Genomic DNA, 22,237 nt, shown 5'->3' on the forward strand with positions numbered 1-22,237 from the left:
CAGAGCTGTTCAGCTAGTTGTAATTGTTACTCAGGGAGTTGTTACTACTGTTAGCTAGACATATAATCTTATGTATAGGCAGCCATTTTGCCACGTGCTTCAGTGTTAATGCAAATGGTATAGTACATGCTATCTATACTTTATACATATACATGCTATTTGTATTCTTGTAGTTTTATCAAACAATTCTGTTTTACCAATAAACAAGTTACACTACAAAGAACAGTCCTCTTATTTGGAAGACAGGAATGGTTTATGCTGAATGTCAGACTGCACACTGTGTGAACATGTATGAAGACAGAACCTGCAGTATGTTGAGGCAGGGGCACATTAATACTGGGTGGTATCTCCCTTTGCTGTGATACAGGTTGCCACACTAGCATGGTAATGGCCATACAGATGCTGGATACTTGGATCGGTAATTTAGCCAAGGTGTTTGTTGGCTGCTGTGCATGGGAGATCCGTCTCCTCATCTGGTCCCAGACATTCTCAATGGGGAGAGATCTGGTGATTGAGCTGCTGGATACCCTGAAGAGCACGTTGTGTGGGCGGGTGTTATCTTGTTGGAACTTTTAATCACTACCCTCCAGCACTGCCATATTATAAAATCGGCTTTTTACCTTAAAGGGATTATCTCATGATTAACGTAAAGAAAGAAAATCACACGATATCGTACATGACAATCACTTTCTAACATTTCTAACATTGCTAGGACCAGTCCTGTACTGTACATGGATGAATTGCTAGATGTGTCCTTTCTGCTGCAGCTTAGGGGGCGTGTCCTGGACGCTGCAACTCCCTATCACAGCTCACTGGCTATACTACATTTTTAATTACATGAAATTACAAAAGTATTCAGATCCAGGTGCTGGTTTGAATACTTCCTTATTGGAAACTGACTAAACAAGTTAAATATTAACATAAAACGGGAAATAATAATTTTTGCAAAAGAGGAACTGTGGCACCGAAAATGCTACAAGATGAAACTTCATTGTAAACAGCACATCAAGTTACCCATACCAGTTATACCAGTCATACCAATCATCAGTGGCGTGCCAGAACAGAAGCAATGAGCGCTTCCATCAATACAGATGGAGGCGCTCATTGCTTTTCCCTTTATAAAATACAGTGCATCTTATTAAGGGAATACTAGTGAGCGCTTCCATAATGGAAGCGCTCACTAGTCTGCAGGAGGAGGGGGAGAGAAGCGCTGTGAGCGCTGTACAGTACTTACCCCTTCTCCTGCTTGCTCTTCTCAGGGTCCACGCTGCTGTGTACTGGCTGCCTGCACCATTAGGACGTACAGCACGCGCTCTGACCTTACGCTGCAGGAGGTCAGGTGACAGCCAGGACAGGGAGAGTGGCGGCAGGAGAGGTAAGTTACTTTATTATTTTACAGTCTGATCTGAGGTCTGATATGGAGGTCTAATGGGGGGTCTGGAGAGGTCTAATGGGGGTCTGGAGGTCTGACTGGGGGATCTGGAGGTCTGACTGGGGGTCTGGAGGTCTGACTGGGGGTGTCTGACTGGGGGGGTCAGGAGGTCTGACTGGGGGGTCTGGAGGTCTGACTGGGGGTCTGGAGTTCTGACTGGGGGTCTGGAGTGGTCTAATGGGGAGTCTGGAGGTCTAATGGGGGTCAGATATGGGGATCTGGAGGTCTAGTGGGAGTCTGGAGGTCTAATGGTGGGTCTGAAGGTCTGATATGGGGGTCTGAAGGTCTGATACGGGGGTCTGGAGGTCTAATGGGGGTCTTATATGGGGGTCTTATCTGAGGACTGATATTTGTTCGGGTTCTTACATGGAGGTCTAATGGGGGTCTGATCTGAGGTTTAAAACTGGGGTCTTATATGGGGTCTGACATAGAGGTCTAAATGGGGTTTGGTCTGAGATTGGGGGATCTCATTTAGGGTTTAATATGGGGGTCTCATCTGAGAGGAAGGGGGGATTTTTTTGTGCTAGCGCACAATATAACGGGGTGTTTTTGTGCTGACGAAAGAACACTGAAAGAAGTCAACATTGTGGTCTGGTCTAACAGGAGAAGAAGAGGAAAGAGAATATCTACATCAGAGAAGATAAGTCACTGGATGTAAAAGGTATGTGGTTCTGTATGCCCCTTTATGTTCTGTAGCGCTGTATGTAATGTTTTCAAAGTATGTCTTTAAAGGGGTTGTCTGTTTTTTTTTGGGATAAACACCGCCTTCTCTGCTCTGTTTACCTGCTCATCACTGCAAATGCTACGGCGAGCAGGTGAACAGAGAAAGGAGCTCTCATATGAGTGCTGCCCTCTCTTCAAACAGCTGGGGGCTGGGGGTACAGAGGGCTCTACTACTATGGAGGGGGCACAGAGGGCATTACTAATGTGAAGGGGGCACAATGGGCATTTCTACTATGAAGGGGGCACAGAGCCAGAGGGCATTATTACAATGAAGGGGGCACAGTGGCCATTATTACTGTGAAGGGGCACAATGGGGATTTCTACTATGGATGGGGCACAGTGGGCATTATTACTATACAGGGGGCACAATGGAGATTATTACTGTGAAGGGGGCACAATGGGGATTATTACTGTGAAAAGGGCACAGAGAGGGCATAACTACTGTGAGGGGGACACAATGTGGGCATAACTACTGTGAGAGGGCACATTGTGGGCATAACTACTGTGAGGGGGCTTACATCTGTACAAAACTACTGTGAAGGTTGTACAATGAGGGGGCAATACTACAATATTTTTAAAGTATTGGGGGAAGGGGGGGTGCCAGAGAAAGGACCAGCTCCGGGTGCCAAACACTCTAGGCACACCACTGCCAATCATTATAAACCAGTCCACTATACATCAAAATCATACAGTCCTATAGAAATACAAGAGCCTGTAATACGCACTGACGCAGAGGACTGCATAAAATTATTAACCCTGGACCACCAATGATTGTGATTCACAGGGCAGGCACCATTAGATTGGTAATATGTGTGTATGTATTTCCTTGAGAATTACTGTTAACATGTAACGCAGATGGCGGCAACATTGGCAGTGCTAGTTTACATAGAATGGAACTTGTCTTTCCATTCTAGCCCTCGAGAGAGAGGGAGGAGATTAGTTAAAAGTCCGTTCCAGCCTACCCCTCCTGGGGACAGGGTGTGTCTCAAGGATCCCCTCCCGGGGAAGGAGCTGGCCTCGTCCCTGCCTGTGAGTTCTACATGGTTGCATGTCCCCTCCTGGGCTTGCATTGCCTAAAAGTCAAGCTAAGTAAGCTTGAGGCCAGGAAGAAGTTCCTAGGATTAAAGTAAGAGACATACTACTGAAAACCAAGTTCCAGCAGGAGAGGAAAAGTTCCTATTTAACCCAGCCAACATAGCAGAGCTGAGAGAGTACAGATGTATCAGAGCTGATTGTGTTTGCCTGCCACTTTCATGCCAAAACCTGCTCATGACCTAGATAGAGTTGGAAGATTGTTCCTTGATGCAAGTTTATGCAAAGTAAAGCTGTGTTTAACGTTAAGAAAAGTCTGGACTCACCATCCAAAGTTAACCACCCTTTTATCACTGCTTCGGACAACCACGTCTGGCATCCAAGGATATCCAGGTAGGAGCACCCAACACCTTCAAGGAGGTTGATTGTAGGTCACTGTACACCACTCTGGCAATCCTACATCTGGGTATCTACACTTATTTCATCTACTTAAAGGGGACTCCAGGTCCTCGTTGCAGCAATGCAACTGGCGTCACGACGACTCTTACAAAGGGACATATATCGTAAAAACCTCTTAAAGGGTAAGGGATACCCCAGACACGGGCCCAACCGTCCGTTGCAAATGACACCCTTAAAATTCCAACACTTAATAACTGCATAATAATAAATCTATATATATATATATATATATATATATAAAGAAGGTTGTATATATGTGTGTATCTATGTATTTTCCGCGATCACTCAAAAACGCAACCATCGATTTCAACTAAACTTGGTATACACATCCCTTGCAACCTGGAAAGAAATTTTGTGGGGGTCACAGCTCTCTAGGACGTACTGTTCCGGAGATATTCCCAAAAAATGACCTGCATTAGCCAATACTAGCCTGCAAGTCTTTCTCTTCATATCCCAACTGCCATACACACCGTCAAATGTCCCTTATCAGCCAAAAGAAGCTCGCAGGCCCATAGTCTCCACATACACACAGTTTTACTCCAGGTTTCCATAACAACCCAGCCATTTTCTTCACTGCTGTAGATCAGCTTTAGGCTAGGGCTACACAACGATGTGTCGCACGACACATAGGGCACTACACTGCTACATGTGTCGCGCGACATTGATGTCCCACGACAGTATTTATAATGATAGTCTACACGACGACATGTGTCGTGCAACATTTTGTCTCAACAATTTTTATAATGATAGGCTATGGTGTTGCACTGCGACCTGTGACATGCTGCGACTGGATTTTTTGCGACTGTCGTGGCGCAGTCGCAGCATGTCACAGGTTGCAGTGCAACACCATAGCCTATCATTATAAAAATTGTTGAGACAAAATGTTGCACGACACATGTCGTCGTGTAGCCCTAGCATTAAAGGGGCAGGGCGCGTGGAGGTCACTGTTAAAGAGGCATTCACTGTGGGTGTCACTGTTAAGAGGGAAGGCCGCTGTGGAGGTCACTGTTAAAGGGGCGGACACTGTGGAGGTCACTGTTAAAGGGGCAGGGGCCACTTTTAAAGGGGTAACTGCTGTGGAGGTCACTGTTAAGGCAGCAGGGTATTGTGGAGGTCACTGTTAAGGGGGCAGGCCCCTGAGGAGGTCACTGTCAAGGGAGTGGGGTTCTGTGAAACTCACTGTTAAAGGGGCGGGCTCCTGTGAAGGTCAAAGTTAATGGGATGGGCTGCTGTGGAGGGCCCATTTTAAAGTGGTGGGGCAATGTGGGGGGGAGCAGTGCTAAGGGGTGGGGGACTGTGGATATCACTGTTAAAGGGGCGTGGTGCTGTAGAGGTCACTGTTATAGTGCATACTGTCGATATCTTTTAACGACACACACAAACATTAAATTAAATAGATGAAATATACCTGTGCGAAGCCGGGTCCTTCTGTTAGTAATAAATAAAAGACATGACAACCTCTTATAGAATTAAAATGGCTGCAATGCTTTATTATGGGTAACCTTAAAATACAACACCATGAATAAATTAAATAATTTGATAAATAATTAAAAACATCCGACTTAATTAATTAATGTACCATTCGAAATCCTCAATTAATCACCAAAATCTACTCAGCTACAGCTGAGAAATACAGCCCCACTAATAAAGCAAAGGGACAAAAACAAAAAAAGGGAGAAAATTAATAGGGAGGGGTGACGATCCGGTCCTCTTCGACTGGCCATGAAGTGCCGCAAAACCCTGCAATTTAAAGAGTAATTTTTCCCGCTGTGAGCGCTGTACAACCAATCAGGAGGGGATCTTGACTTGGGGCGGACCTTCATGCAGGAGTTCTGTAAACCACATCAAACCGGATAATAACTGGATCCATGAAAATCTTCTGAGGTAAACCTAAAAGAAAGAGCGGGGGTACCCTACTGGATGCAGGTGATACGGGTGGCTCGGGAAACGCTAAATGTGTGTACTGTATATCGAGGGACCCTATGGTACTTCTAGTGAATGCGATAAGTGAGGCGCTAGGGTACGAGCGCCAGGCTGCTCCTCCATATCCTACAGGCCGCTAAGTGCCTCATTGCCCTGTTCTGGAAGTGCTCCATTTCTCCCTCTAGATCACACCTGTAAACTTGGATTCAGGACATTCGCTCTGCAGAATATTTGGTTGCCCTCCTGCGGGGTACAGTGGACAAGTTCTTAAAGGTTTGGCAGCCCTGGGACTTACGCCTACCGCTACTGCCTTTATAGAAGTGAACTGAAGTTTCCTTTCTTCAAAATACTATTTTTTTTCATTTTCTCCTTCTTTTTATTTATGTACTCATGTTTGTTACATTGATGTAATTTGTCATTGAAAGACAAAAACATTCACAAAAACATAATAAAATCTAAGTTGAAAAAAAAAAAAGAAAGAAAGAGTGGGAAAACAGGGACAGGAGAGGAAGAGAGAAACACAACACTAATCTAAACTAATGGTGTCATTGCCCCCGTGTGTCCCCCAAGCTCAACTCCCTAGGGGCCCTATACATTCCTATGAGCACTCGTCCCTGACAATCTGCCCGTGCTTGCAAGTATCATTTCTGAGCAGCAGAGTGTGCCGTCTAAACTGTGATCTGCCCAGAAACAGTGCAGCTCGATGAGGACGAGCGATCACAATAATGGTCCCTCGTCATACTGTGGAGGTGATTGCTGCATGTACAATCTAAATCTACCTTTACATGCATTTAATAGCAGCCACTGTATTTTTGTGCACCTTTAGGACAGTGGTGATGGGCACGTGGCTTGGCTGGGGTCACACATTCAGACGTTGTATTGTTGTGCCACACAGGTTGCGGAGGAGTGGAGCGCCTTGTGGTGAGTGCAGTGAGGAGGATTTGGGCCTGCTGAGAAGGGTTGAGGCTCTGTCACTTTCCTTTATGTGGATGGTTACTGAGGTCAGGGGCGTTGCTAGGTTTAAACATTCGGGGCCTGGGCCCCTGATGTTTTGTCCCAGGCCCCAAATGTACTGCCCGCCAGATAGATACAACTGTATTGCCATCCTCAGGACGGCAATACAATTGAATCTAATGCCCTGCAAGAGCTGAAGGACCTGTGATGACATCACAGTCCATGTGATCAGTTCTTAATGCAGTAGCTGAAAAGGAACTGCGATGATGTCACCTTCATGTGACCAGTGCAGGAGAGGACGGCTCAGCAGTGAAGAGAAGTCCTGGGAAGAAGCTGTGGTGAGGTCTGCTACATGAGGAGAGGTAAGTGAAGGGAGAGGCAGAGGAATGCTGGGAGTTGTAGTTATTTAACTGGTATTGTATGTTAGGGCTGAAGGGAGGGAAGTTATTTACATGGGACAGTGGAGTGGAGTGATGTTATTTACATGGGACTGAAAGTTGAGGGGGTGATGTTATTTACATGGGAATGCATGTTGGAGGTGGCTGGGCCACAGTGATGTTATTTACATGGGACTATATGTTGAAGGCAGCTGTGGGAGGGACTCGGGAGTGATATTATTTACATGGGACTGAATGTTGAGGGGTAATGTTATTTACATGGGACTGCAGGTTGGAGGTAGTTGGGGAGGAGGTGATTTTATTTACATGGGACTGCATGTTGAAGGTGTCTGGCGGAATGATGTTATTTACATGGGATAGAATATTAAGGAGTTGATGGGACTGTATGTTGAAGGTGGCTGGGGAAGGGGTAATGTTATTTACACGGGGCTGTATGTTGAAGGCGACCGGGGAGGAGGTGATGTTATTTACATGGGACTGTATATTGGAGGGGGCTGGAGAGATAGTGTAGTGTCCCACTAGGTAAAGGTGGGCACTACACAACAGGGGTTAATGTGTCTTAATTGCATTTAATGTCATGTGTATGCATTTTCCCTGAGTTAACTGGGTGTCAGGCCTGTCAGGGTGCAGTTTAGCCTCCCGGGCGTTAGAGGGAGCCAGAGAGCCCTGGTTATATATAGGTAGGCCCAGACAGGGGAGTGGTAGTTCATTCCAGGGGAGTCGGGGACTAGAGGAGTTACTTCGTCTGCCTGAAGCTCCAGAGGCTAGGATTAGCTCAGTTGAGATACCCCAGTTGTAGGACAGCACCTCCTGGGAGAAACCTGCAGTCATCCACAAGCCAAGTAAGGATATTTCCAGCCAAGATAAGTAAACTAATAGGCAGAGGAACTATAAAGCAAAGCAAGGATTAATACGGGAGGAAGATATATATTTACCAAGGATTTAAGCCAGCATTTAGGCATCCGGGCCTTGGGATAAGAAACCAGACAGGAGTTCTAAAAGAACAGTGTACACTATTTCTGAGGAAAGGTACAGCCTGATTCTGAGTGTGTTGTGGATTTACCCTCTGAGTATCTTGCATGATCAATACCTGCCATCTTGTGAAATAAGCCTGCTTGTGATATAAAGGACTGCATTACTATCTTGATGTACAAAGTTGGACTGTTTAAGTAAAGCAACGTTTGGTTCACTATACCACCTGTGTACCTCACTTATTCCAACTATAAATCGGTGTGCCACCGTTACAGGCACTGGCGTCACGAATCCAAAAGGGACCTTGCTTCAGGCACTCAAAATACCGGTAACATCCAGGGCACCTCATCCACCATCAGGCCTGGTCCCTACATACGGAGTGTGCCCCAGAGGAACTTGTGTCTACCTCTCCTTCACTGCCGCATGCCTGCCCAGGGTTCTCCAATACAGTGAGTAGCCCTCGATTGCCCATAACCGTGACCTCACTTCGCTATACCCTGCAGGTCTGGCGTGCTGCAATAGTGTGATGGTATTTACATGGGACTCTATGGCGGAGGGAGGAAATTAATGTTATTTACATGGGACTGTATGGTGGAGGGGCTGAGGAATTATAATTTCTGAGGACACTAAACTGAGGAATATACAGTTGCAAGAAAAAGTATGTGAACCCTTTGGAATGATATGGATTTCTGCACAAATTGGCCATAAAATGTGATCTGATCTTCATCTAAGTCACAACAATAGACAATCACAGTCTGCTTAAACTAATAACACACAAAGAATTAAATGTTACCATGTTTTTATTGAACACACCATGTAAATATTCACAGTGCAGGTGGAAAAAGTATGTGAACCCTTGGATTTAATAACTGGTTGAACCTCCTTTGGCAGCAATAACTTCAACCAAACGCTTCCTGTAGTTGCAGATCAGACGTGCACAACGGTCAGGAGTAATTCTTGACCATTCCTCTTTATAGAACTGTTTCAGTTCAGCAATATTCTTAGGATGTCTGGTGTGAATCGCTTTCTTGAGGTCATGCCACAGCATCTCAATCGGGTTGAGGTCAGGACTCTGACTGGGCCACTCCAGAAGGCGTATTTTCTTCTGTTTAAGCCATTCTGTATATTTACTTCTATGCTTTGGGTCGTTGTCCTGTTGCAACACCCATCTTCTGTTGAGCTTCAGCTGGTGGACAGATGGCCTTAAGTTCTCCTGCAAAATGTCTTGATAAACTTGGGAATTCATTTTTCCTTCGATGATAGCAATCCGTCCAGGCCCTGACGCAGAAAAGCAGCCCCAAACCATGATGCCCCCACCACCATACTTCACAGTTGGGATGAGGTTTTGATGTTGGTGTGTTGTGCCTCTTTTTCTCCACACATAGTGTTGTGTGTTTCTTCCAAACAACTCAACTTTGGTTTCATCTGTCCACAGAATATTTTGCCAGTACTGCTGTGGAACATCCAGGTGCTCTTGTGCAAACTGTAAACGTGCAGCAATGTTTTTTTTGGACAGCAGTGGCTTCCTCTGTGGTATCCTCCCATGAAATCCATTCTTGTTTAGTGTTTTACGTATCGTAGATTCGCTAACAGGGATGTTAGCATATGCCAGAGACTTTTGTAAGTCTTTAGCTGACACTCTCGGATTCTTCTTCACCTCATTGCGCAGTCTGCGCTGTGCTCTTGCAGTCATCTTTACAGGACGGCCACTCCTAGGGAGAGTAGCAGCAGTGCTGAACTTTCTCCATTTATAGACAATTTGTCTTACCGTGGACTGATGAACAGCAAGGCTTTTGGAGATACTTTTATAACCCTTTCCAGCTTTATGCAAGTCAACAATTCTTAATCGTAGGTCTTCTGAGAGCTCTTTTGTGCGAGGCATCATTCACATCAGGCAATGCTTCTTGTGAAAAGCAAACCCAGAATTGGTGTGTGTTTTTTATAGGGCAGGGCAGCTATAACCAACACCTCCAATCTCATCTCATTGATTGGACTCCAGTTGGCTGACACCTCACTCCAATTAGCTCTTGGAGATGTCATTAGTCTAGGGCAGGGTTGGCCAACCTGAGGCTCTCCAGCCATTGCAAAACTACAGCTCCCAGCATTCCCAGACTGCCTATAGATATCAGCCTAAAGCAGGGCATGGTGGGAATTGTAGTTTTACAACAGCTGGAGAGCCGCAGGTTGGCCATGCCTGGTGTAGGGGTTCACATACTTTTTCCACCTGCACTGTGAATGTTTACATGGTGTGTTCAATAAAAACATGGTAACATTTAATTCTTTGTGTGTTATTAGTTTAAGCAGACTGTGATTGTCTATTGTTGTGACTTAGATGAAGATCAGATCACATTTTATGACCAATTTGTGCAGAAATACATATAATTCCAAAGGGTTCACATACTTTTTCTTGCAACTGTAAATACTGGAGGCACTTTGTAACGCTCCAACGGGTGTGGACCCGCTGTCCAACTTACCAGTTTGGCTTTGGGCCACTCTTGGGAGTGGAATCTAAGTGTTCCCCTGGTTTTACCCTTTATCCTGCTCCAAGATGCGGAAGCTGTTCTTAGCTGCAGGGGAGACACCAGGTCGCTACCGCAAGAGTGGTCCCGGTTAAGTGGCAGCTGGCCGAGCAGGCCAGAACGCTCTAGTGCAAGCACTGGGGATACAGGCAGGTGGAGCGAGCTGTCACTGGATGGAAGGAGCACAGCAGCAGAGTCAGATGAAGCAGAGCTGAGTTAGTGATTTAGCAGTGCTGGAGGTTATTACACCATGTCCTAGCCTACAGGACCTCTGTAATAACAGGTGTGAGCCTGACACAGGTTATTACACCATGTCCTAGCCTACAGGACCTCTGTAATAACAGGTGTGAGCCCGGCACAGGTTATTACACACCATGTCCTAGCCTACAGGACCTCTGTAATAACAGGTGTGAGCCCGGCACAGGTTATTACACCATGTCCTAGCCTACAGGACCTCTGTAATAACAGGTGTGAGCCCAGCACAGGTTATTACACCATGTCCTACCTACAGGACCTCTGTAATAACAGGTGTGAGCCCAGCACAGGTTATTACACCATGTCCTAGCCTACAGGACCTCTGTAATAACAGGTGTGAGCCCGGCACAGGTTATTACACCACGTCCTAGCCTACAGGACCTCTGTAATAACAGGTGTGAGCCCGGCACAGGTTATTACACCATGTCCTAGCCTACAGGACCTCTGTAATAACAGGTGTGAGCCCGGCACAGGTTATTACACCATGTCCTACCTACAGGACCTCTGTAATAACAGGTGTGAGCCCGGCACAGGTTATTACACACCATGTCCTAGCCTACAGGACCTCTGTAATAACAGATGTCAGCCCGGCACAGGTTATTACACACCATGTCCTACCTACAGGACCTCTGTAATAACAGGTGTGAGCCCGGCACAGGTTATTACACCATGTCCTACCTACAGGACCTCTGTAATAACAGGTGTGAGCCCAGCACAGGTTATTACACACCATGTCCTAGCCTACAGGACCTCTGTAATAACAGATGTCAGCCAGGCACAGGTTATTACACACCATGTCCTACCTACAGGACCTCTGTAATAACAGATGTCAGCCCGGCACAGGTTATTACATCATGTCCTAGCCTACAGGACCTCTGTAATAACAGGTGTGAGCCCAGCACAGGTTATTACACCATGTCCTACCTACAGGACCTCTGTAATAACAGGTGTGAGCCCAGCACAGGTTATTACACCATGTCCTAGCCTACAGGACCTCTGTAATAACAGGTGTGAGCCCGGCACAGGTTATTACACCACGTCCTAGCCTACAGGACCTCTGTAATAACAGGTGTGAGCCCGGCACAGGTTATTACACCATGTCCTAGCCTACAGGACCTCTGTAATAACAGGTGTGAGCCCGGCACAGGTTATTACACCATGTCCTACCTACAGGACCTCTGTAATAACAGGTGTGAGCCCGGCACAGGTTATTACACACCATGTCCTAGCCTACAGGACCTCTGTAATAACAGATGTCAGCCCGGCACAGGTTATTACACACCATGTCCTACCTACAGGACCTCTGTAATAACAGGTGTGAGCCCGGCACAGGTTATTACACCATGTCCTACCTACAGGACCTCTGTAATAACAGGTGTGAGCCCAGCACAGGTTATTACACACCATGTCCTAGCCTACAGGACCTCTGTAATAACAGATGTCAGCCCGGCACAGGTTATTACACACCATGTCCTACCTACAGGACCTCTGTAATAACAGGTGTGAGCCCGGCACAGGTTATTACACCATGTCCTAGCCTACAGGACCTCTGTAATAACAGGTGTGAGCCTGACACAGGTTATTACACACCATGTCCTAGCCTACAGTACCTCTGTAATAACAGATGTCAGCCCGGCACAGGTTATTACACACCATGTCCTACCTACAGGACCTCTGTAATAACAGGTGTGAGCCCGGCACAGGTTATTACACCATGTCCTAGCCTACAGGACCTCTGTAATAACAGGTGTGAGCCTGGCACAGGTTATTACACACCATGTCCTAGCGCACAGTACCTCTGTAATAACAGATGTCAGCCCGGCACAGGTTATTACACACCATGTCCTACCTACAGGACCTCTGTAATAACAGGTGTGAGCCCGGCACAGGTTATTACACACCATGTCCTAGCCTACAGGACCTCTGTAATAACAGGTGTGAGCTCGGCACAGGTTATTACACCATGTCCTACCTACAGGACCTCTGTAATAACAGATGTCAGCCCGGCACAGGTTATTACACCATGTCCTAGCCTACAGGACCTCTGTAATAACAGGTGTGAGCCTGACACAGGTTATTACACCATGTCCTACCTACAGGACCTCTGTAATAACAGATGTCAGCCCGGCACAGGTTATTACACACCATGTCCTACCTACAGGACCTCTGTAATAACAGATGTCAGCCCGGCACAGGTTATTACACACCATGTCCTAGCCTACAGGACCTCTGTAATAACAGATGTCAGCCCGGCACAGGTTATTACACCATGTCCTAGCCTACAGGACCTCTGTAATAACAGGTGTGAGCCTGACACAGGTTATTACACACCATGTCCTACCTACAGGACCTCTGTAATAACAGGTGTGAGCCCGGCACAGGTTATTACACCATGTCCTAGCCTACAGGACCTCTGTAATAACAGGTGTGAGCCCGGCACAGGTTATTACACACCATGTCCTAGCCTACAGTACCTCTGTAATAACAGATGTCAGCCCGGCACAGGTTATTACACCATGTCCTAGCCTACAGGACCTCTGTAATAACAGATGTGAGCCCGGCACAGCTTATTACACACCATGTCCTACCTACAGGACCTCTGTAATAACAGGTGTGAGCCCGGCACAGGTTATTACACCATGTCCTAGCCTACAGGACCTCTGTAATAACAGGTGTGAGCCCGGCACAGGTTATTACACCATGTCCTACCTACAGGACCTCTGTAATAACAGGTGTGAGCCCAGCACAGGTTATTACACACCATGTCCTACCTACAGGACCTCTGTAATAACAGGTGTGAGCCCGGCACAGGTTATTACACCATGTCCTAGCCTACAGGACCTCTGTAATAACAGGTGTGAGCCCGGCACAGGTTATTACACCATGTCCTACCTACAGGACCTCTGTAATAACAGGTGTGAGCCCAGCACAGGTTATTACACACCATGTCCTACCTACAGGACCTCTGTAATAACAGGTGTGAGCCCGGCACAGCTTATTACACACAGGCGTCCTGTCACCACAGAGCTGAGGCGCTTCCCCGTGTGTCACCCATGTCACCTCCCTCCACCCGACTCCCCTCTCCTCCCCCACAGCCCAGACCTCTCCTCCTTCCGCCTCCGCCCGCCTCCTTCCTCCCGGGCAGTCAGAGCTCTGTTTGCCGGTTCCACAAAATGAGCAGCCGCGGCGGATTTTACCGGCAGGAGCTGAACAAGACGGTGTGGGAGGTGCCGGAGCGGTACCAGCATCTCACCCCGGTGGGCTCCGGGGCCTACGGCTCTGTCTGGTAGGTGTAAGGGCCAGGGACAAGTGCTTCCCCCCTCCTCCTCCTCCCCGGGGCCCTGCAGCCGGGATCTCTAGGCACGAGGTGTGCAGCCCCTCCATGTCTATACCACTTCTTGTAGTGTGCCAGGCTCACTTGAATGAGAAGCTGGGGAAACTAGAATGGTTGTTTTTTTGGCTGGCAAGCCTTGCCCCTTTTACTACTGCTTCCTGAGTGTCAGGGAAAGTGGGGGCTGATAAATATGGTGCTGGGCTTGAATGCCATTCCTCCTGCTGAATTTCACCAGTACTTTGCACCCGTTATGTCCATATTGTCCTGGCACAACCAGAGGGGCTTCTATGCTGCGTCTGATGAGGCGCTCTACGCCATGGGTTTTGTATTCTGGTGCCCTGTGGTCGCCTTGCTGTAATGTGCTCAGTCCTGGGGCATTGGCTCGGTGCAGGGCCAGTTGTCCCAGTGTATGGGCGCAGGATCTTGCATGAGAAGTGAATGGGGCTAGGCGCGATACCAAACACAGCCGCTATCAAATGGACGGCGCTGTGCTTGGTGAGCAGGGAGAAGACCGCGGAGCCGGTGCCATCCCAAACATGATCAGCAGGGGTCCGGCTGCCGGGCCATCACCGATCAGTTGTGAAATCTTGGAAAGATCGACTATGGATGAAATATCTTTCTTTGAAACTTTGGGGGTTATTTACTAACGGCAGTTTGGAGTAAAAATAAATAAACTTGCAAGACCCTTTTTGGATCTTGTTAACTGTCGTGTGACAATGGTTTGTCGCGCGTGATGTTTTTACGGCATCCTTGCCACTGGGGAGTGGAGAGGGCATGTCGGAGCCATGAGCTTAAAAGGGGTGTAAATGTTGGCAAAATATCTCCTGCTGTTGTTAAATTTCACCCAACAAACGATTGTTTTGGTTGAAATTGTTTGTTTTGATCAATTTTGTTTTATTGTGTATGGGAAGCTTACAGGGAAGGGGTTGTCCAATGTACAAAACATGCCCCCCCAATGCCCGGGCCCCTCATATAGATTATACTTACCTGCATCGGTCCTAGCGTCACCCTCAATGCTTGGGACACTCGTCCCCATGGCGGCCTGCTATTGGCTGCTCCCCCTGTCACCTCATGTTTTGATCTGCGCGACGGGGAGATGCAGCGGTGTCCATGCGGGGATCAGGAGGGACGCAGGTAAGTAGGTATATTAGTGGTACAACCCCTTTAAGCTGGCCATACACATTAAATGAATATTGGCCAAACACGTCAGTCATATCGAATGTGGCATCTCCCTTTGGGGTAAATTCGGGAGCCTACCCCACACACATTATTTTACATGTGTATCTCAGCTTCCGGAGCCTTGTATTCTTGGGAAGCTTGGCAGTGACTTACTCCCCTCTCCCGTTCAGGATCCAAGCAGGAGTGTATGGAGGAGGCTGGGGAGAGTTGTTGGTTGAGTGAGGGTTCAGCCGACAATTATTTAATGTCCCATAGGTTTTACATTGAATTCTCTGCAGCGCCTGATCTATTGCAGCTAAAAACCCAGGTGAGACATCCACTTACAGGAGTGTTTCCATACAGACGTGTACGCCACGTCTTGTACCAGACACTCCATACCTTCTACGGAGAAGCCGTGCTGTCCAGCAAGCCCATTACTTCAGAGGAGACGTTGGTGACTACTCCATCAGTCATGAGGTTTGAAGGAAGGCTAGACGCTCTTGCACTGGTGTGCCCTGTTGGTTCCAGGGCTCACACCAGTAATACCATTTTTTATAGTAAGAGAATATGTTAGCTAAGGGCTCATGCACCCGACCGTTGTGTGTTTTGCTGATCCGCAAAACACGGATGGTGTCCGTGTGTGTTTTGCGGACAGCCATTAATATAGCTGCCTATTCTTGTCCGCAAAATGGACAAGAATAGGACAGGTTATATTTTTTTTGCGGACCACGGAACGGAGCAACGGATGCGGACAGCACACCGAGTGCTGTCTGAATCTTTTGCGGCCACGTTGAAGTGAAGCCAAAACTGCGGCTTGGATGCGGACCAAAACAACGGTCGTGTGCGTGAGGCCGAATAGAAAGGAAATGAAACTATCATTTTGTGTTATCGGGAAGACATCAGGACATTCACTGAAATTTCTGTGGGTCTCGATGGACTGAGGAGATAATGTTGGCTGCACATGGAAAGAAGATTAATAGTACTGTTAAGGGTACTTTCACACTAGCGTTTTTCTTTTCTGGCACTGAGTTCCGTCACTGGAAAAGAACTGATCAGTTTTATCCCCATGCATTCTGAATGGAGAGTAATCCGTTCAGGATGTCTTCAGTTCAGTCTTTTTGACTGATCAGGCAAAAGATAAAACCGCAGCATGCTACGGTTTTATCTCCGGCGAAAAAAAACTGAACACTTTCCTGAATGCCGGATCTGGTATTTCTTTCCATAGGAATGTATTAGTGCCGGATTTGGCATTCAAAGTACCGGAATGCCGGATCCGTCCTTCCCTTCTGCGCATGCGCAGATCGAAAAAAAGGTGAAAAAAATAAATGCCGGATCCGTTTTTCCGGATGACAGCGGAAAGACGGATTACGTATTGCAATGCATTTTTCTGACTGATCAGGATCCTGATCAGTCTTAGACTACTTTCACACTTGCGGCAGAGTGATCCGGCAAGCAGTTCAGTCGCTGGAACTGCCTGCCGGATTCGGAAAAACGTATGCCAACTGATGGCATTAGTAAGACTGATCAGTCTTAAAAATGCCTGATCAGTCAAAAAAATGCATTGAAATGCCGGATCTATCTTTCCAGTGTCATCCAGCAAAACGGATCTGGCACTTACTTTTTTCACCTTTTTTTTTTTTCGGTCTGCGCAGGATCCTACACTAATACATCCCTATGGAAAAAAATACCAGATCCGGTATTCAGGCAAATGTTCAGTTTTTTTTGCCGGAGATAAAACCGTAGCATGCTGCGGTATTATCTCCATCCTGATCAGTCAAAAAGACTAAACTGATGCATCCTGAACGGATTGCTCTCCTTTCAGAATGCATGGGGATAAAACTGATCAGTTCTTTTCCGGTATTGAGCCCCTAGGACGGAACTCAATCCTAGGGAACAGAATCCTCCTTTGACTTCTGTGGAAGAACAGCCAAGTAAGTGTGCATGCTAGGAGTTGTAGTTGCACAGGAGCTGGAGTGCAGAAGGTTGCCGATCCCTGGTGTAGACATACCCTAAAACATATGGGGGGGCTCATTTACAAAGATCGCTGTTTTATGACAGTCTGATTTTCCTTGCAGCGGAGGAGGATGCGGGTAGTTTATGATGAGGTATGTACTTAGGCGCATCTCCGGCAGTCCGTGCACCTGAAGTGGAAAACAACTCCATTGCCTGCGTGGAGTAGTTATTCGCAAACATTTTTCGGCTTTTTCCACTTGTAAATGTTAGTAAATTTGCCGAGGCTGACGTTCTGGCCCCCGCCACACCCAGGAGGAAATAACAGCGTAAACAGGTCCATGCAACAAAAAGGTTGCAAAAAGGGGTCTTTTTTTTTTTTTTATGGCAAAAACTGGCCTAAAAATATTAGTAAATGACCCCCAGTGAGCTATGGAATTTGGTTAATAGCATAATCAATTATGAGCATTTCAGGTCTTGGAACGAGTCGTTCCAGTTGGATGGATATACTCCTCCCTGCATTTCTAGACGATTATTATGGCAGCGATAAACATTCATGAATGACTAGTCACTGAGTACGCTCACAGCGTCTGTGCGTTCTGCGATAAAAGATCCAGCCGTCCAAATTCCGCTGGAAAACGGGCAGATTTTTCACTGCAGATTAAGGCTGCGTCTACACGACGACATTTGTCGCGCTACATTTTGTTGCACTAATGTCGCGGGACAATTTTTATAATGGCAGTCTATGGTGTCGCACTGCAACATACTGCGACGCAACAGTTGCAGGAAATCCATCCGAGATGGATTTTTCTGCGACTGTTGCGTCGCAGTCGCAGCATGTTGCAGTGCGACACCATAGACTGCCATTATAAAAATTGTCCCGCGACATTAGTGCTACAAATGTTGCAGGGTAGTTGTGCCCTATCTGTCGCGCGACTTATTGTCGTCGTGTAGACGTAGCCTTAATGTACGTTCCACGTGGGATGTGGCCTCCTAAGCATAGCTACTGCAGATACAAAACCAACGTGTTTTTTTAAATTAACCCTTTATGAATGCAGATGTGTCCATGGACGCAGGTTTTCTTATTAGCCAGGACATAAGAACTAAATTATTTAACAAGCAGTAGATAAAGAAGCATTTCATCTTTCCACAGGGAATTGGAATGGTTTTCATGCACCGGCTTAAAGGGTGTGTTAAAGGAAATGTCCTGCTGTTTAAATCACTGTTTTATGTTGGATTTCCATGTACCAATAACCAGACAGATTATTGGAAACGACTGTTCCCGATGATCGGGCCATCTAAATGTGCCGCCGATTACCTGAAGCTTGTTCGTCGGGTGATCCTGTCATTCGCGCCCACCAATCATTGTTTCTGGGGAGCAGATGGTGCGGTCTAAACAGCCAGAAACAATGGGTCTGTATGGGGAGGAGGGATCACTATAGCGACCTCTCGACCTCATACTGTGAAGGAGATCGCTGCATGTAAAAGCAGCAATCTCCTTCACTGTGCAAGCAGCAGAATGCTTCCTTCCCGACAATCGGCTGTCCCATCGGCCCATGTAAACCCGCCCTTAGGCTGGCTGATTCTTGGCCAGTTCATCGTTAATGATCTAGCAGTCCAATACTGCCGTCGATTGCTGATGCACGAGCAAAAATCATAGTTTGCAGGCAGCAGATGGTGGTGTCTAATCACAATATGCTACTGGCTAACAACTAGACGGCATGGGAACAAGTGATGGCATAATGATCGTTCCTTCCCATGCTGCGGAGGAGATCACTGCATGTAATAGCCAGGTCTAAAAGGGGAAAGGCCTGCAGGCCCATCGGATTTACCATTTTCTACTCCTGTTTCAGGCCAAGAAAAAGGTCTAAATGTAAGACAGTTAGGCCAGTGCCTCTTCATAACTCCAGCGCATCCACCGCCAGTTTAGGGGTTTATTAATTAATAAATGTGCCCCGGAATCTGTGGTGAAAATCCAAGCCATAAATTGATTTCATGCACATGGATGAGGTTTGTTAGAACTTTGCTGCCAACGTGGCCAGACCTGCAGAGGAAAGTATACTTAATTGGTCCCCACTCCTTTTCTCCCTGCTGCCTCTGCAGATTTCCAGTCTACCCGCGTTCACACAGGTCACGTGATCACTATAGTCAAAGAATGGCCGCAGCGGTGGCGTATGCCCCATTCATCACGTGACCCAATGACTTGACGCATGGGGACACGTCCCCGGTTTCAGATAGTTGTCAAACAGGGCGATGGAGACCAGCAAACAGCAGTGGGGGGGATCAGGTAAGTATAATTCCCTCCACATGTCTGGCCACACTGACAGGTCTGCCAGAAAGGCACCAGGGGGTGAACACCTTTAGGCTACATGCACGCGACCGTGCCGTTTTTTGCAGTCCGCAGAAAAACGGAAGCCGCCTGTGTGCCTTCCGCAATTTACGGAACGGGCGGCCCATTGTAGAAATGCCTATTCTTGTCCGCAAAACGTACAAGAATTGGACATGCTATATTTTTTTTGCGGGGCCACGGAACGATGCAACGGATGCGGACAGCACACATATTTTGCGGCCCCATTGAAGTGAATGGGTCCGCAATCGAGTCGCAAAAAATGCGGTTCGGATGCGGACCACAAAAACGGTTGTGTGCATGAGGCCTTAAAAGAACAAACAAAAAATCCTGCACTCCCTTTTTTTTCTCCTGCTCCATTCCCTGCACTACAGTCCACCTCCTGCTGGAGCGTTGACGTACAGGTATATGCCTCATTACTGCTGCGGCCAATCACGGTCTATAGCAGTGAGGAAGCGATTGGCTGCGGCGGTCACATACCGCTACATCACCACTGCAGCCTTGAATACAAACAGTGGGAGGAGGACCAGACTTGGAGCAGAGAGCGGCACGTGAGAAAGGACTGGATTTTTATTTTAAAGCATTTGGAGGCATGGGGCCCCATTTTACATAACTTTGAACATTGCAGGGCAACTAAAATGTTATGTTCTATTTTTAGGAGTGAAAATGCTAATAAATTGGAATAAATAAAAGTATATCAAGGAGCAGGCGAGTGTTGGGTCTGGAGTTAGAGGCGTGCGCTTGTGTTCCTCGCTTCACATTAGTATATGTTGGAGGATGCTCTGTATTGTTTGTGACGCTGGAGAATAGAATTAGTATTTCCCCAGGGGGTGTGATAACTGCTCCCTCTGTGCAAATATCACTTGTGTTAATTGTTATAATGGTGCATTGACAGTTAAGCTTCCCTAGTGTGAATGTAAATCTTTTCAGGTTACAATAAAATAGCAATTAGCAAAAGATCTGTAAACTGTCATTAAAAACCGGCATTAACCATGGCGTTCGCTTTGTGTTTAAAAAGCATTTTCTCCTAAAACAAAAATTTGACAAGTTCAATCTGGGTCCTTGTAATTGATAAAGTCTATGTTAAATAGTTATAAACTGAAATTATCACCTAAATTTACAGAAGTATGGGAAATCTTGGTGTCCATACCTGCCATCTACCGATTTACGATAAAACGAGTAGAAGCTCTTTGCAGGCTGATGGAAAGTGCATGGGGGATGAATGATCGTTACTATGATCATTCGTCGCCCTTATACTTTACACTGTGTCACCAGCACCGTGCTAAAAGATCAGATCAGCTGACAAACGAGTGTCGGCTAATCGGTGGGGTGCTTAGACTGGCTGATGATTGACCGAACAAACATACAAATGATCCTCCACCCATGTAGGCGGCCTCTGGAGGTTTAATAGAATGCGATATGTGCTGGTCTCCATTCTCTTACTCCTTGATCGTAGAAGTAGCTGAAAAATCCCCCCCCCCCCCCCCAGCGGACAGGAGAATTGAGCAGAAGTTTTGGCTTAATCTTTTTCACTTGATACATAGGGGGAAATATGGAGGCAGTACTATCTGTGCCGACTTAATTTTGTAGTCACAATGATGCCCTGCGCCTGCCTTATGAAATCTAAGCACAGAGAAGGTGATTTATTTGTACAAGGAAAAACATTTCTTTAAAGAAATTTCCTCGCCTTGGTTGTATCTTGCACACAAGTTAGGGAGGAAACTACAGCACTTTACTGCTTCTCTGTTTTTACTGTCATTTATTACTTTGTTTTCCAGTTCCGCATATGACACAAAGACGAGACAAAAGGTGGCAGTAAAGAAGCTTTCCAGACCCTTTCAGTCCCTTGTTCATGCACGACGGACCTACAGAGAGCTGCGTTTGCTCAAGCACATGAAACATGAAAACGTGAGAAATGGATTCATCAGTCTTACAGTGGATGTACATCTGTATGATACTGTTATTGCGCTCTAGCCCTGGTCATACACATTAGATAACGCTCTCTCCCAACCTGCATGTGTTTCTTAAGAGGAGAAAGCCGCTGTCAGGCTCCTCTCACAGAAGCTGATCTCCCAGAGAACAAAGGATCTGACATCCAACAGCCTGGTCCTTATCTCACCTGGCTTCTGTCGTTGGGGGAGAATCAGGAGGCCATAAGATGGTTGGCCAATATACATCTAATGTGTGTGGCCAGCTTAAAGGGGTTGTACACCTTTAACCAATGAGTCATTTTCTTTTTATGGCAGCAGCACGTTGTGAAATCTTTTACTATGTGGCAATGTTACAAAATGAGCTTGATGGACAATACACTTAGACAGTTCAAAGCAGTTATGCTTAATGGGGAACTGTCACCAGGCTAATGCTGACCTATCTGAGAGCGGCATACACTGGTGTCAGAGACCAGAGAGAGAGGAAAAATAGTAGTTTTCTTTAAATCATGTGGTGAGCAGCTTCGTGCGCTCAGCGTAATGCCTACACTTGGGAGTCCTCATGTTCATGAGCTCCTGGCTGTGCCCCATCCATGACCCCACCACTTACTGGCAGCTTGCTCCCTATACACAATATAAGAAGGCGGCTGCCAGTCATCTGTGGGGGAGCCACAGCTCATCAATATCAGGGCTCCTGCCATTGGTGGTGTTCACCATTGCTTTCTGCATCCTTATGTCCATTCCATCTTTTTGTGGAACATGGTCCATGGACCAACAGAAGTCAAATGCAACATGGACAGCAAACATATTTTGCCGGTCCGCATTTTATGGAACACAAAACGGATATGGTTTT

At 46.7% G+C, this 22,237-nt stretch overlaps 1 protein-coding gene across 2 annotated transcripts in view; it reads left to right on the forward strand.

Annotated features, from left to right (window-relative positions):
* Positions 1-2,042: 2,042 nt before the first annotated feature.
* The window catches only part of MAPK11 (mitogen-activated protein kinase 11), a 58,007-nt gene continuing 37,812 nt past the window's right edge, over positions 2,043-22,237 (forward strand). Inside the window, exons 1-2 of one of the 2 annotated variants that reach the window (XM_040411982.1) lie at positions 2,043-2,093; positions 21,235-21,364. In XM_040411982.1, coding sequence (XP_040267916.1) covers positions 21,350-21,364 — 15 coding nt within the window. In that variant the 5' untranslated portion in view covers positions 2,043-2,093; positions 21,235-21,349. Of the gene's footprint in view, positions 2,094-13,738; positions 13,954-21,234; positions 21,365-22,237 lie in introns of those variants that run through there. The other variant, XM_040411974.1, reaches the window with a different exon arrangement.

The sequence above is a fragment of the Bufo bufo genome, chromosome 1 (genome assembly GCF_905171765.1).
Source record: "Bufo bufo chromosome 1, aBufBuf1.1, whole genome shotgun sequence".
NCBI classification, from domain to species: domain Eukaryota; kingdom Metazoa; phylum Chordata; class Amphibia; order Anura; family Bufonidae; genus Bufo; species Bufo bufo.